Below are 12,932 nucleotides of genomic sequence, written 5' to 3'. Positions count from 1 at the left end.
GTTTTACTAAAAGCATGTACCCCAGTATTTGGATCAAACTCAGAAACTTTTTCACCAAAGGCCAGACTGCAACAAAAAAAGACAACGTGCAAGAAAACGCGAAGAAAGTCGTCAGCAAAGTTCTTCTGACGATTCATCATGAACTTCACAGCATCAAAGAAACTGAATATGAAGAAGAGCTGCAGATGGCAAACCAAATTGTGGATGGAATGTTAGAGAACATCGGGGTGGGAAGGAGCCAGTCTGGAACACCATCCGTGTTGGAAGGCCATGTCCACAGCAGCATCTCTTTTAACCTCCCGGGCATCCCAACTCCAGCTGATTTAGTGGAGGACGTAATTCCGGTCATAAGAAGCACGGTGGTCGATGATTCAGAGCCTGAGTCATCTCTGAGCGACAAGCTCAGGAAAACCATGCCTGTTGTGGTTGAAACTATCATCAAGAGAGTGGAAGCAATGGATGATCAGGACAGTATCTTGGACCCCAGTGATCCCGTTACTGTGCAGAAGCGGATTGAGAGGCTGACGTCCACAGGGAGACTTAAAGAGATTTCCCATGATCTTGCTAACGAGGTTCGTCAGCTGTTTACCGAGTGCAATGACACACCTTGTGCTGCACCAGTGATTGCCAGTACCATGTCAGATTCGGTTCTCTCTGCAGTTCAGCACATAGAGAAGAAAACAGAAGAACCTTTGATCTCTGAGGTGGTTTATTTGTTTGCAGAGGAGTCTGTCAAAAAGTTGCTTGTTCCATGTCTGTTTCCTCCTGTGACATCCAGTGTGCAAGACAGCGCAAGTGTAACATGTGATGATACGGTTCAACTTGTCACCAAACTGATTCACGAAGAGGTTATGGATACGATCAGCAGTCAGGTTGACGAGACTATGAGGGAATCTGTCAGTGCCACAACCGTGGATGTTCCAGTGTCCTCCACGACTACCTTGGCTACTGACAAAAAGACAGATGAAAGTGTTCTGATTGCTCAAGATTCAGCCACATCTGTTGAACCATCCGTGGCTGAGGCTGAATCTAACGCCATTAACAGTGTCTCCACCCTCATTTTGGTCAGACTGCTCTCCAAGATTGAGACTGATAAAGAGCCGACATCAAAGCTATCACACCAGATTGTGAAAGGGATCCTATCTGAGAACCAGGTGGCTAAACCTCTGTGGCCTGAAATAAGGGGCACGTTATACACAGATGTGGTTGAAACAGTTGGATATAAGAAAGTTCTAAAAATGGCGCAGGATCCCGAGGATATCTCAGTCGACCAAGCAATATTGATGTCACTGCGGAAAACACTCCAGCAGGAAGGGACGACTGAAAAGGCTGTTACGATTAAGGCTGAAAAGAAAGGATGGAGGGGGAAATTCAGCCTTAAGAAAAAACGCAAGGAGAAGACCAGAAAGGAAAAGATCTCCGTCAAGGATGCCGCCTCTGCTTCTGCAGCTGTAGAGTCACCAGCCAACCCACTCTCCTCAGTGTCTTCACAGAGCGACAGTGAGCCTGCAGCAAAGAAGAAGCCGGGGAAACGCAACTTGTTCCGCCGTCTGTTTGCCGCCATTTTCAAGTCCTGAATTCCATCGAAAGGACAAGTCCTTCAAGTCCTGAATTCCATCAAAGGACATCCAGGAGCCCATTAACCCTTAAAACATCAAAATGAAAAAAAAAATTTCAACTTTTTTTTTTTTTTTTTAAACTTTTATCTTTTAACTTAACCTTTAACTTGGTGTCTGACAATGAACGTGCCTCAAATAAGAACCCTGGAATATTTCAGCCAACTGTTCACCACCATTTGCCACCAAGACCTTCAAGTCCTAAATTCCATCCAAGGACGTCCAGCTGCCTCTTTGCCGTCTCCACCATCAATCCGCAGTTCAACAATGAGTCTGCACTAAAGACAACACCAGGAAAAGGCAACATATTCAACCAACTGTTTTGCAGCATTTTCAAGCTCAAGTCCTGAATTCCACTCAAGGACAGTTAGAGCCTGTCAACTTCTAAAACATCAATTTCAAATAAAATTTAAAAATATAATTCCTTTGAATTTTCTTTTTGTCTGTCATAAGCTACAGTAAATATATCTAATACGTATAGTTATGCTTTTAAAAACTATCAGTGTTTCTATCATCTGCTGATGTGCACTTGTGTGTAGCACATGGAGGACAGAGAATTTTTAAAACATTTTCACGCACACACACACACACACACACACACACACACACACACACACACACACACACACACAAGTGGTGTTGCATTAATGTTATGAGAATGTTTTCTCAATGATCTGTTCATTTCATTACCTGTGCATTTAGTCTTGTTTAACTCTTGACAAGTTGTCATAGTAAGCACATAGATTAGATTAGATCAGATTAAATTAGATATTAGACAGATAAACTGATCAGCATTATCCTCGACTTCAGTTCATCTTGAACATCTATACTGACTGGCCATATGTCACAGATGTGCATATACATTATATGAATGAGATGTAATTGTCAAAACAGACATTCTCTGCATCACAATCACATCAATTCATTCTCTGTCAGTTAAAAAGGTTCCAGCATCATATTTAAAATCAAACATGAGATACTTTTTCTCATTTGGACCACTTTTTGCACCAAAGCAGAAACGTGAGTCCAAGATGCCTCTGACTTCACTTTGCTTCTCTTCACTTCTGTTCTGTTCTATTCTATTCTACTCTATTCTATTCTATTCTATTCTATTCTACTCTATTCTGTTCTGTTCTGTTCTGTTCTGTTCTATTCTATTCTCTTCTCTTCTCTGTTCTGTTCTGTTCTCTTGGGTTCAGATACTACATGTGAAGTGCATGTTGTATGTTTACACATAATTATCTTGCATGTTTAGCAACCCAAACATTTCACAGAAGAGAACAGATGAGAGAAAGCAAACGTTTTCTTTTGTTTTGTAAAGAAACCATGAGCAATACATCAGCAAATCTGTGAAACTCTGCGCGGGGACGTCCAAACTAACAAAAACAAAATGAAAACATTATCAGCATGAATATTTGACACTAATCATAACATTTGGGAAGGGCGGCACAAGAGAGAGGCAAACACAAAACAGATTGACATAAATGGAATATTATTGTGAAGACCAGTCACTGAAATAGAGGGAGATTTTTGGTACAATCACTAACCCCTTGGCACAACTGTAGGAAATAAAACATAATTTAAAAACAAACAAACAAAAAAAACATTTCCATAAGCATTTCTGACTGTAAACATAACTACACAGACCAACACAAAAAAAAACCTCAAGCTACATGCATATGTGAAAACAAATGGAAATTGGACAAAGGGGTAAGCATACAGACATATACCATTAAGTAAAGTAATTTGATATGTTGATTAAGAGGAAGAGGGAGAGTTCTCTCTAAGGGAAGGGGGTGCAGGAGAACCAGGAGAGAAACAGCCAGTAAACAAAAAGCAAAATGAAAGTCCTCTAGGCATGATTGTGAGCACAACTTAATAAACATCCAAGGCCAGCTGCAATCCTCTGGACCTCAGCGTCAGCAGTTGTGAAAGACAGTGTTTTACACATAACTGGGACAGAAACGGAATAGTATGGAGTTAATCCCAGACTCACTCTATGCAAAGACTGACCATAGGGTTTTGCTGTTACAGATGATAATGACTAAGGCCATAGTGTAGAACTGGCTGGTATTGGGTCAGAACTGAAAAGGTTACGGCAAATTATAAAGAGCAGACGCTTTTTTGTCTGCTTTGACTCCGAGGCCAGGAACCAGGCAAAACTAAATGAATCAAATCAACTTAAGAAGAAAAAGGTGTAGGGTACCTAAGCTCAGGATGTCCCAGTGGAGGCTGAGAGTTTGATTCGGTGCCCTTGATTCAGTGAAAAACCACTGTTGCACGAGTAAATGACCGACAAACAAAGTAAGTCAAAGTAACTGAACAAATGTATGCGAAGAATTTATTTGCTCCTAACATGCTACGTGCTTGCTATTTGTTAGTTCGTTTTCGGCATGGTTTTCGATTACCATCTCGGATAGAGGAAATTGCCGTTTTCCGGACTCTGCAGGCTTCAGGGAGGATCATGAACCTATTACAAATAGTCCATTGTAAAAGCTGTGAAATTAATGTCAATGTGTGTGGCCCATCCGATTGTATTTTGTCGCCACCAAACGGATGACTGCACGCGGTGCGTGCGGTACATGTGGTGAAGTCAATCGCATTGCATTGTGGGAGGCGCTGTCATGGCTGCGCCCATGGAATGACTCCTGTATGAAAATACTGAACTGCCCAGGATTAATTTCGCTTACTGCAACGCTAAAACCAACGGGATCAGAGAAAATGAACTACAATACATTTTCTGTTTAACCGGAATTTTGCGTGTGTTTTGAGGAGGGCTTCATGAGGTAAGGATTTAGACAAAGTTACATCACATGGATATACCAGTAGCTAAATTACCCATTTGCTTCCGTATAAGGTGGTTCAACACCTTTAATTGTCTGCCTGACCGTTTCAGAGGTCATAAGTGTCTTTTCGTACAGCGTTAAACTAAAGTATACATTTATGCCTGTCTGAAGGGGTCGTGGATGGCTGTTATTCGTGATCTTCTGTAGCTGTCATGTCTGTTAATGATTACCTAATCTAGCTATTTTAAAGTTTGTACTCGTGTTTTACATTTCCCATCTAAGGTATATCCACTGGTCACTGAATCTAAGTTCATGAAATGAGTTCCTTAAGCATAATAATAATGAAAATAATCTATCTATATAACTATATATCTATATTTATACACACACACACACACACAGACACATATATTAATGTATATGTATACACATATATGAGTGTTTTGCTACTGTGCCATGCAAACATTATTGAACAGCTCCTGGGCTACCTCGTTCCCTAAAGTGACATGAGCAGTTCAAGTTCTTCACTGATGCTGAGTGTCAGTGAACGCGCCTAGGTAGAAACGGTCTATAAGGAGAAGCGTGCTGCTCCTTTGCGGCCTTAGAATGATTTGTAACGCTTTGGTTGACAGTGCAGCGATGAAGAGAATGGCAGCCCTCGTCGGAAGGGCGATGACGTTACACCGCCCTGACGTTGTCCCGCATGTCTCCTCTGTGTTCACCTTACCAGCCTGGACCCCCACTCCTCCTCACACCTGCACCCATGTCCGATATCTTGCAGCCAAGCAGGTAAAACGTAGCCGCTCAAGATGGGCGCATCTCAGAATCGCTGAGTTAGTCGTCTTCTTTTAACGAATTCGAAGCAGTTGTACATAAGGCTACAGTCTTGTTTTGTTCCATGATAAATACGGTCACTACCTTGTGTTGTAGGGTAAAGGTTCCGGCAAAAGTCATAAATTTAACCAGAAACCACCAAAACCACCGAAGCAGGAGAAGCAGGAGGTCGAGATAAAACAGCGTATGACCGTCTCAGAACTTGCCCAAGCCATGAACAGAGACCTAGGTCAGTGTGAATGGAGCAGTATTCTTCTACCTGACATAGAGATGTTCTCAGCACGGTTGCATCTCCTTAAGACATTTTCTTTCCGTTTTGTTTTCTTATTAGTGCTTCAATTTTTTTTTCTCATTTGGCTTATTCCACCATATACGGACATTTATTGTGTAAAGTTTACATTGCAAGTGTAAATTTATAGTCTGGTGTAAAGACTTTTTGGGTGTTCCGTGTTTTGTTTTGTTTTTTTTGTGACTATTTGTGTGTTCACCTGAAACACCTCCATAGATCACGTGTACGAGGCCCTGCTGAACACGGCCGCAGACTTGGATGACTTGGAACCGGACTCAGTTCTTGAGGAGGCATGGATTAAGGAAGCAGTGAAAACGTCTGGGATGAAGTACAAGTGGGCTAAGCTGACGGAGACCAAGATCAGAGAAAACAAAGAGGTCCAGAGACAGTAAGCAGGACGCTTTTGATTAAAGACACACACTGGTCAGAGTTTGGCAGAATGTAGTGGATTTATTGTAATATTAAGTGATGTGCTAAGACTCATGCTTGTCCAAAACGTCCGACTGTCCACCCTGTTATCAGTTTGTTTGTTTTTTTCCCTTTGTGTGAGAAAGCGTAAAAGTTTCCCTCAGTTCTCACCTCACTCGATATCCTTGAAACATCGGCATAGGTGCACACACAATCTGCTCATTCCATTTTAAACCTGGAGTCATGAAATCTCACGTCTCCGCCCTTTTTTCGTGTTCATTTGGGACTATTTCTGGATCTCCGCCCTGTCCAGGCCTCCTCCGGATCCCGCTGTGTTGGTGTGTCGGCCCCCTGTGGTCACCATCATGGGACACGTGGACCACGGGAAGACGACCCTGCTGGACAGTCTGAGAAAGAGCCAGATTGCTGCTCAGGAGGCTGGAGGCATCACACAGCACATAGGGGCATTTTTAGGTAATGGTCACCACACTGGGTCTGTCTCGCAGAACTTGGGCACGGGTCTAACTTGTCACAAATAAGCACTGATCTGTGGCCCCTCACACCGTCTGCAGAACCGGCCGTTCCATAACTTCTCCGATGAAGTCTCACAATCGAGAATGTTTATGTTTTATGCAGATCTGAATTCTGTTATTGTTGCTTATAGTTTTGAATGATAGATCTGCTTTTTTTTTTTTTTCTTTTTACAGTCCAGTTGCCATCGGGGGAGAAGATCACGTTCCTGGACACGCCAGGACACGCGGCCTTTTCGGCCATGAGGGCCAGGGGAGCCTTCGTCACCGATATAGTGATTCTGGTGGTGGCCGCCGACGACGGGGTGATGAATCAGACCGTCGAGTCTATACAACACGCCAAAAAAGCCAAAGGTGACTTTGTCATTGAACCCCTCTGTGGTCCAACCCCTCTGTTACTGCTTTAAATTCACGTATCAGAACTGCGTTGTCTGTGTGCCGTCTCACGGCCGGATGTATTTGTTTATAAGTTCGTTGTTTGTAAATATATTTGTTTGTTTGCAGTGCCTATCATTTTGGCTGTGAACAAATGTGACAAGCCTCAGGTGGATCCTGAGCGTGTGAAACAGGAGTTGCTGGCTCATGATGTGGTGTGTGAGGAGTTTGGAGGGGATGTCCAAGCCATCCACATCTCGGCTCTGAAGGTGAAAGATCCCTCGTCGCAGCCAGTATTCGGTGGTGTCAGTGTAAAACTGACCATCACCGTGCCTGTGTATCATCATTGTTATATTTTATTAAGTAATACAATATAAGCGCGTACTACTTAAGAATGAACTACTTAGGTATTATCATCTTAAGTAGATGATAATAATGTAACTACTATGTAATTTCACACGTTTCCACAAAACCGTTATGTTAACCTAATATTAACGTAGCAGTTACAGTACATTATTTATTAAGTGTTATATGTATGTACATAATATATTCCCCTTGGTTACATTATAGTGTCAATATTTTTGACATTATTGTAGTTTGGAGTGTATGGTTTGTGTTTGAGTAAATGTTGGTTTGTGTCAATAACGGTGTGTGTTATTTATTTGTCATTTCTCCTTGTAGGGAGACAATTTGATGGCTTTGGCAGAAGCTACAGTAACACTTGCGGAGGTACTTGAGCTGAAAGGTGACCCCACAGGCTTGGTGGAGGGTGCAATCATCGAGAGCCGTACTGACAAAGGAAAAGGGTATGTGTCCCAAAAAAAAAGACTATTGGAAACAAGTGAATTCAGTCATGTGACATGGTACCGTTTGGAGGGCAGTTGACATGACAGAGCTGTACCCATGGTAACAGTAGAATAACTGACACGCCAATAAGAAAGCCAAACTCAAGAGGCGCGCCCCTTATTCCGCAGGCCTGTTACCACGGCGATCATCCAGAGAGGCACACTGAGGAAAGGTTGCGTTTTAGTGGCGGGAAAAACCTGGGCCAAAGTGCGCTTCATGTATGATGAGAATAACCGATCAGTGACTGAGGCCGGGCCCAGCGTCGCCGTGGAGATCGTCGGGTGGAAGGACCTGCCCTCGGCCGGCGATGAGATCCTAGAGGTGGAGTCTGAGGTCAGTTGATAAATATTCATAAATTCGATAAATATTCCAAATCGTAGCTGTTTCTAGGACTAAGCAGAAACCTACTTTGTACCTGCTGGTTGTGTAAACATTAAAACATATGCCCTTGTAACCGATAATGTTGTTTCTAAACATGAGACGGGAACCTTTTGACATGTATGGTTGTTCTGGAGATTCTGTGATAGGAGTGCAAGAGCATTCCTGTATGATGATGATTTAAATTCCTGTTTTCTTTTACTTGGAAAGTCAAACGTTCTTTGTACCCTCAGCAAAGGGCTCGGGAGGTGGTGGAGTGGCGCGCCTATGTGGAGGAGCAGGACAAACTGAAGGAGGAGCTGCAGGTCATCGAAGCCAAGCAGCGAGAGCACCAGGAGAGCTACAAGAAGGAGCGGGAGGGCATGGAACACCTCAGCTGGAGGCAAAGGAAAGCTGCCTTGTACCGGGCCAACAAGCACCGCATGGCTTACAGAGCCAAGGAGAACGTCACCAGCGAGGACCTCATCCTACCAGTCATCATTAAAGGTACAGCTCCCCGCTCCCAGCTGAGGGATGGTTGTTAAGAGATTTGGACACAACCAATATATTTGAAATGTAGATGGACGGAATATTTACTCAGAGTGACATGACAGAGTGGCTGTTGTTGCTAGGCGACGTGGACGGCTCAGTGGAGGCTATACTGAACATTCTGTCAAGCTACGATGCTAATGACCAGTGTCGGATGGAGATTGTCCACTTCGGTGTAGGAGACATCTCAGAGAACGACTTAAGTATGGCGGAAACATTCTCAGGTGAGTCCTAAATTGATTTGCTAATATAATCACCTTGTTTTGACAATTTATGTACTCAAGTGCTTTTAATATAAAATAGAGGAAGAATGCTAGCACGATCAACACTGATTCATGTGCGGTGCTTTTGTTCAGGTTCATTTAATTGATGGAAATCCTAACTGAGGAAACGTTTTGTAATAGATTTTTGTGAACGCGCTGAAAATGTCACGCAAAATTATTTTTCGACCCCTGTCGTCGGCCAGGCATCATATACGGCTTTAACGTTGGGGCGAATAAATCCATCCAGCAGATGGCGACAAAGAAAGGCATTCCTGTAAAACTCCACCGCATCATATACAAACTCGTCGACGATCTGAAAGACGAGCTGAGCAGCAAGCTGCCTCCTGCGATCGAGGAAAACGTGCTGGGTGAGCATTTAGGTCACAAAAGAAGACAAAAAAACTCTCTCAGTGAAATATTTAAAATTTCAGAGAGAACGTAGTCCCTTAATTGGGAGTGTCAAAATCCGGTCCTGGAGGGCCAGGGTCCTGCCAGTTTTTGTTTTCACCTGCTGGTGACCAGTTGATTTTTCACCTTGAAAACAGGTGTGCATGTGCTTTAGCCAATCAGAGATTGCATTTAGTTGGTCGACCAACTAGAAAAACAGCAGGACCATGGCCCTCCAGGACTGGATTTTGACACCTGTGCCCCTAGATAAATAAGAATTTTGTGCAAGTGTAAATTATCGGAACCTCACATTCTGGTGTTCCCGACTGAACTGTGGAACATAGACTCTTTCTCAGACTGTCTTAACTGTATGTGCACTGGATCTGTGATATATTCCAGGTGAAGCTTCAGTACTGGCCACCTTCAGTGTTAAAGTAGGGAAGAAAAAGGTGCCAGTCGCCGGCTGTAAGGTCCAGAAAGGACAGCTTGACAAGAGGATGAAATTCAGGCTCGTTAGAGGCAGGGACGTTGTCTGGGAAGGTAACTAAATCTCAAAGCAATTACTGTCCTGTTGCATCTCTGCTTAAGGTGCTTTGAGGCTATAAACCAAATTACGTTTTTTTCTGTAGGCTCTTTGACCGCACTGAAACACCACAAGGACGATGTTCTGGCGGTGAAGACAGGCATGGAGTGCGGCCTGTCCTTAGATGTGGACGAGATCGAATTCCAGACAGGAGACACGATAATGTGTTACGAGGAGTTGGAAGTTCAACAGAAGATATCGTGGAATCCAGGGTTTTAGGGGACAGTCTTGAATTTTGTACACAAGTACTGAAAAAATCTCTCCAAAAACAAACAAACAAACAAACAAAAAAAAACCAGAGAAAATGGTATCAAGAAATCACTGCTGACAACGCTGAGAAAAACGATGCAGGATATCCACTATCCTCGTTCTTGATGGCAGAACTTTCTCAAATCAAAACTAGCTTGTTATTTAAGTGTAAATATTATTCCATATTGTAATTAAACATGCTCAACCAAAATACTGTGAGTGATCCTCATTGTATTTGTATGTTTTTCATCCACACAAAACGAATGACGCATCGTCAACACGCAGCATTCAAACATCTTTATTTACAAAATACAAAATATTCGACAGAGGGCGGCAAGTCTCGTTAAACAAAGAAGCAGAATACTGCTCGGGACGTCAGTGGGCTGCTGTGGTCACGTAGAGATCAGAGTCTGTCTCCCTCACTTGTCTTCAGGTTTGCTGAAGCAGTATGTCAGACAGCATTTACCGCAGTAGTGCCTGTCGAAGTGGCTGGCCATGAACACGCCGGCTCCGCACTCATCCGCTGGGCATTCCCGCCTCAAACGGTGGATCTTACCGTTCTCATCCACCTGAAGAAGGAGAACAGAAACGTTCAATAAGACTTTGATCGACGGCACACGACCAGGATAAGCATTTCTGCTGTCCGTCTTCTGAACATAGGATGGGTAAGTTCTAATGAACTGGTGAAACTGGTGAAATGGGACAGAGCTTCGACAAGAGAGAATGTTTATTTTTTCAAAAAATTTGTCCTTACTTTCACTCATCATCAGGTTATAAAACAGCAAAACGGTGTCATCGCTAACTCGGACGTCCGCGAGGCGGTTTATGTCGCTAATACTTTTCATAACATCGCAAAGAAAAATGAACCGAATCAGCGGTTACTGTTAAAAAAAAATGAAGAGGAAAAACTTCACCTTGTAGTATTTAAGCACTGTGAGTTTGACCTTCTTCCTCTTATGCTTGTTTTTCTTGGGTGTGGTGTAGGACTTCTTCTTCCTCTTCTTAGCACCGCCTCTTAACCTCAGCACCAGGTGGAGAGTGGACTCCTGCATTAGACACACAGCTGTAACAGGCCCATAGACACTTCACGCCAGTGACTTAAACCTAGCTCTGTTTCTTCAGCATAACTACCTTTTATGACTGAAAACATACGGGGTCGATAAAAGCAAGTTATACTTGCTGGCATCTTGCTTCCATCCATATTTCGATAAATAATCATTGTTCCAGGTGGGACGTTTATGAGAGGAAACTATTTTTAAAGCTTTAAAACTAGTTCAACCAAGGCTGGGGATATAGTATCTTGCTGTGCAAAAAAACAACCGACGGCGGACAGCTGATTCAGTTCGGTTCGTTGCGTGTGCGAGGATTTTGATAAAATACCTTCTGGATGTTGTAGTCTGACAAGGTGCGCCCATCTTCCAGCTGTTTCCCAGCGAAGATCAATCTCTGCTGGTCCGGTGGGATACCTGGGATGTACAGTGCCCGTTTAATATTTGCTCGAGGAATTAATTTATAAAGCATGATTTCTGTTCATTTATGGAATTAAGGCCTTACCTTCTTTATCTTGGATCTTTGCTTTGACATTTTCAATTGTATCGGAAGGTTCAACCTGTTGGAGATTAAGTCAGCTGAGTGGGTCTTCAAGAAACGTTTGATACTTAAAGATGTTCAACTGACATAAGGAGTGATAACTAGACAGGCTGGACTTGAATGGCTGATGCAGGATACACAGCTAGCAAGTGAAAAGGCAACCGTTTCAGATCTCCACTATCCAAGTACATAAATCAGACAAATTTTTCACCATCTCTAACTCTGAAATCAGTCGTTCAAATTTAAGTTCATAAAGCTGACGTAACCACAGACGAATGCAGTAATGATAAATTATGTCAAGGAAGACACGATGTACGGAACATTCAGCGAACAGTACCCACCTCAAGGGTTATGGTCTTCCCCGTGAGTGTCTTCACAAAAATCTGCATTTTGAAGTCCTCTCCACCTGTAGATCAAGATAAAAATGGACGTCAACTGCGTTCAACACGACAGGGACCTCATGAGATACAAAATATAAACTGTTATTTCCAGTTGCGCATAACTCACCACCGGTATTCTGATGGCGGAGAAACAGAAAGGGTCCTTCAGTTAGGAAAACGTGCTTTTCAGATGAGGTAGGTGTCTGCTGACATGCCTGTGCAAAATAAGCCCAAACCGAGAGGGGGCGCCACAGCACTTCTACATCGGTGGGTATTTCAATAAACCGAATTACGGGACAAAGTTTACCTACGGCAGGGGTTCCCATGCTTTTTAAAGGTATGATCCATCAAGAGAGATATTTTTCATAGACACAATCTCAGACAAAAGTGTGACCAGAGTGTGAATGTGATGGCAGTACCTCTATCTAACTCATCTAATAATAAAGTGTGTACATATATAAAGACATCAAGTGATGAAAACGCTATTTACATGCTATTAGCTCATTATCCTAAACACTGGTTAAGTAATAGGTAAACATAACCCATTCAGGTACTAATGACATATACACTATCAATACAAAGAGTGCACGAAATCATGAAAATAGATCATATTACACCTTCTTCAAATGCAGGAAAAGGAGCCCCCTTCCTGCTTGTAAATTTAATGATGATTAGAATCACCTCAGGACAGATGTTGTTCATACTTATATAGCAAAACATGTTCATGCACGTACACACACATCTACATGAAGTCACGCAAACATTTAAATGTACATTCACATGCGGCACCACACGTACATGGTTCAGTTTTATTTCCTGTTCTCGCATGCTAAGACTAGTCACAAATCAGGAAAATCAGGACCACAGACAGTGCCGAACCCCTGATGAAA

At 42.8% G+C, this 12,932-nt stretch overlaps 2 protein-coding genes across 2 annotated transcripts; one reads left to right on the top strand and one right to left on the bottom strand.

Annotated features, from left to right (window-relative positions):
• Positions 1-4,264: 4,264 nt before the first annotated feature.
• Positions 4,265-10,208, top strand: mtif2 (mitochondrial translational initiation factor 2). Its single transcript, XM_030782293.1, has 14 exons — positions 4,265-4,402; positions 5,035-5,191; positions 5,333-5,465; positions 5,742-5,913; positions 6,247-6,407; positions 6,641-6,817; positions 6,968-7,107; positions 7,520-7,644; positions 7,813-8,017; positions 8,296-8,548; positions 8,674-8,814; positions 9,057-9,221; positions 9,640-9,780; positions 9,870-10,208. The coding sequence occupies exons 1-14, from the start codon at positions 4,398-4,400 to the stop codon at positions 10,040-10,042; spliced, it is 2,148 nt and encodes a 715-aa protein (XP_030638153.1). The 5' UTR covers positions 4,265-4,397; the 3' UTR covers positions 10,043-10,208.
• Positions 10,209-10,354: 146 nt separating this feature from the next.
• Positions 10,355-12,207, bottom strand: rps27a (ribosomal protein S27a). The gene is made up of 6 exons (XM_030781247.1): positions 12,170-12,207; positions 12,004-12,068; positions 11,627-11,681; positions 11,453-11,538; positions 10,987-11,118; positions 10,355-10,641 (listed from the first exon to the last, which is right to left on the bottom strand). The coding sequence occupies exons 2-6, from the start codon at positions 12,049-12,051 to the stop codon at positions 10,492-10,494; spliced, it is 471 nt and encodes a 156-aa protein (XP_030637107.1). The 5' UTR covers positions 12,052-12,068; positions 12,170-12,207; the 3' UTR covers positions 10,355-10,491.
• Between the last annotated feature and the right edge of the window lie 725 nt (positions 12,208-12,932).

This window comes from Chanos chanos, chromosome 8 (assembly GCF_902362185.1).
Source record: "Chanos chanos chromosome 8, fChaCha1.1, whole genome shotgun sequence".
Classification (NCBI taxonomy): domain Eukaryota; kingdom Metazoa; phylum Chordata; class Actinopteri; order Gonorynchiformes; family Chanidae; genus Chanos; species Chanos chanos.
This window is presented reverse-complemented; position numbering and strand designations above follow the sequence as displayed.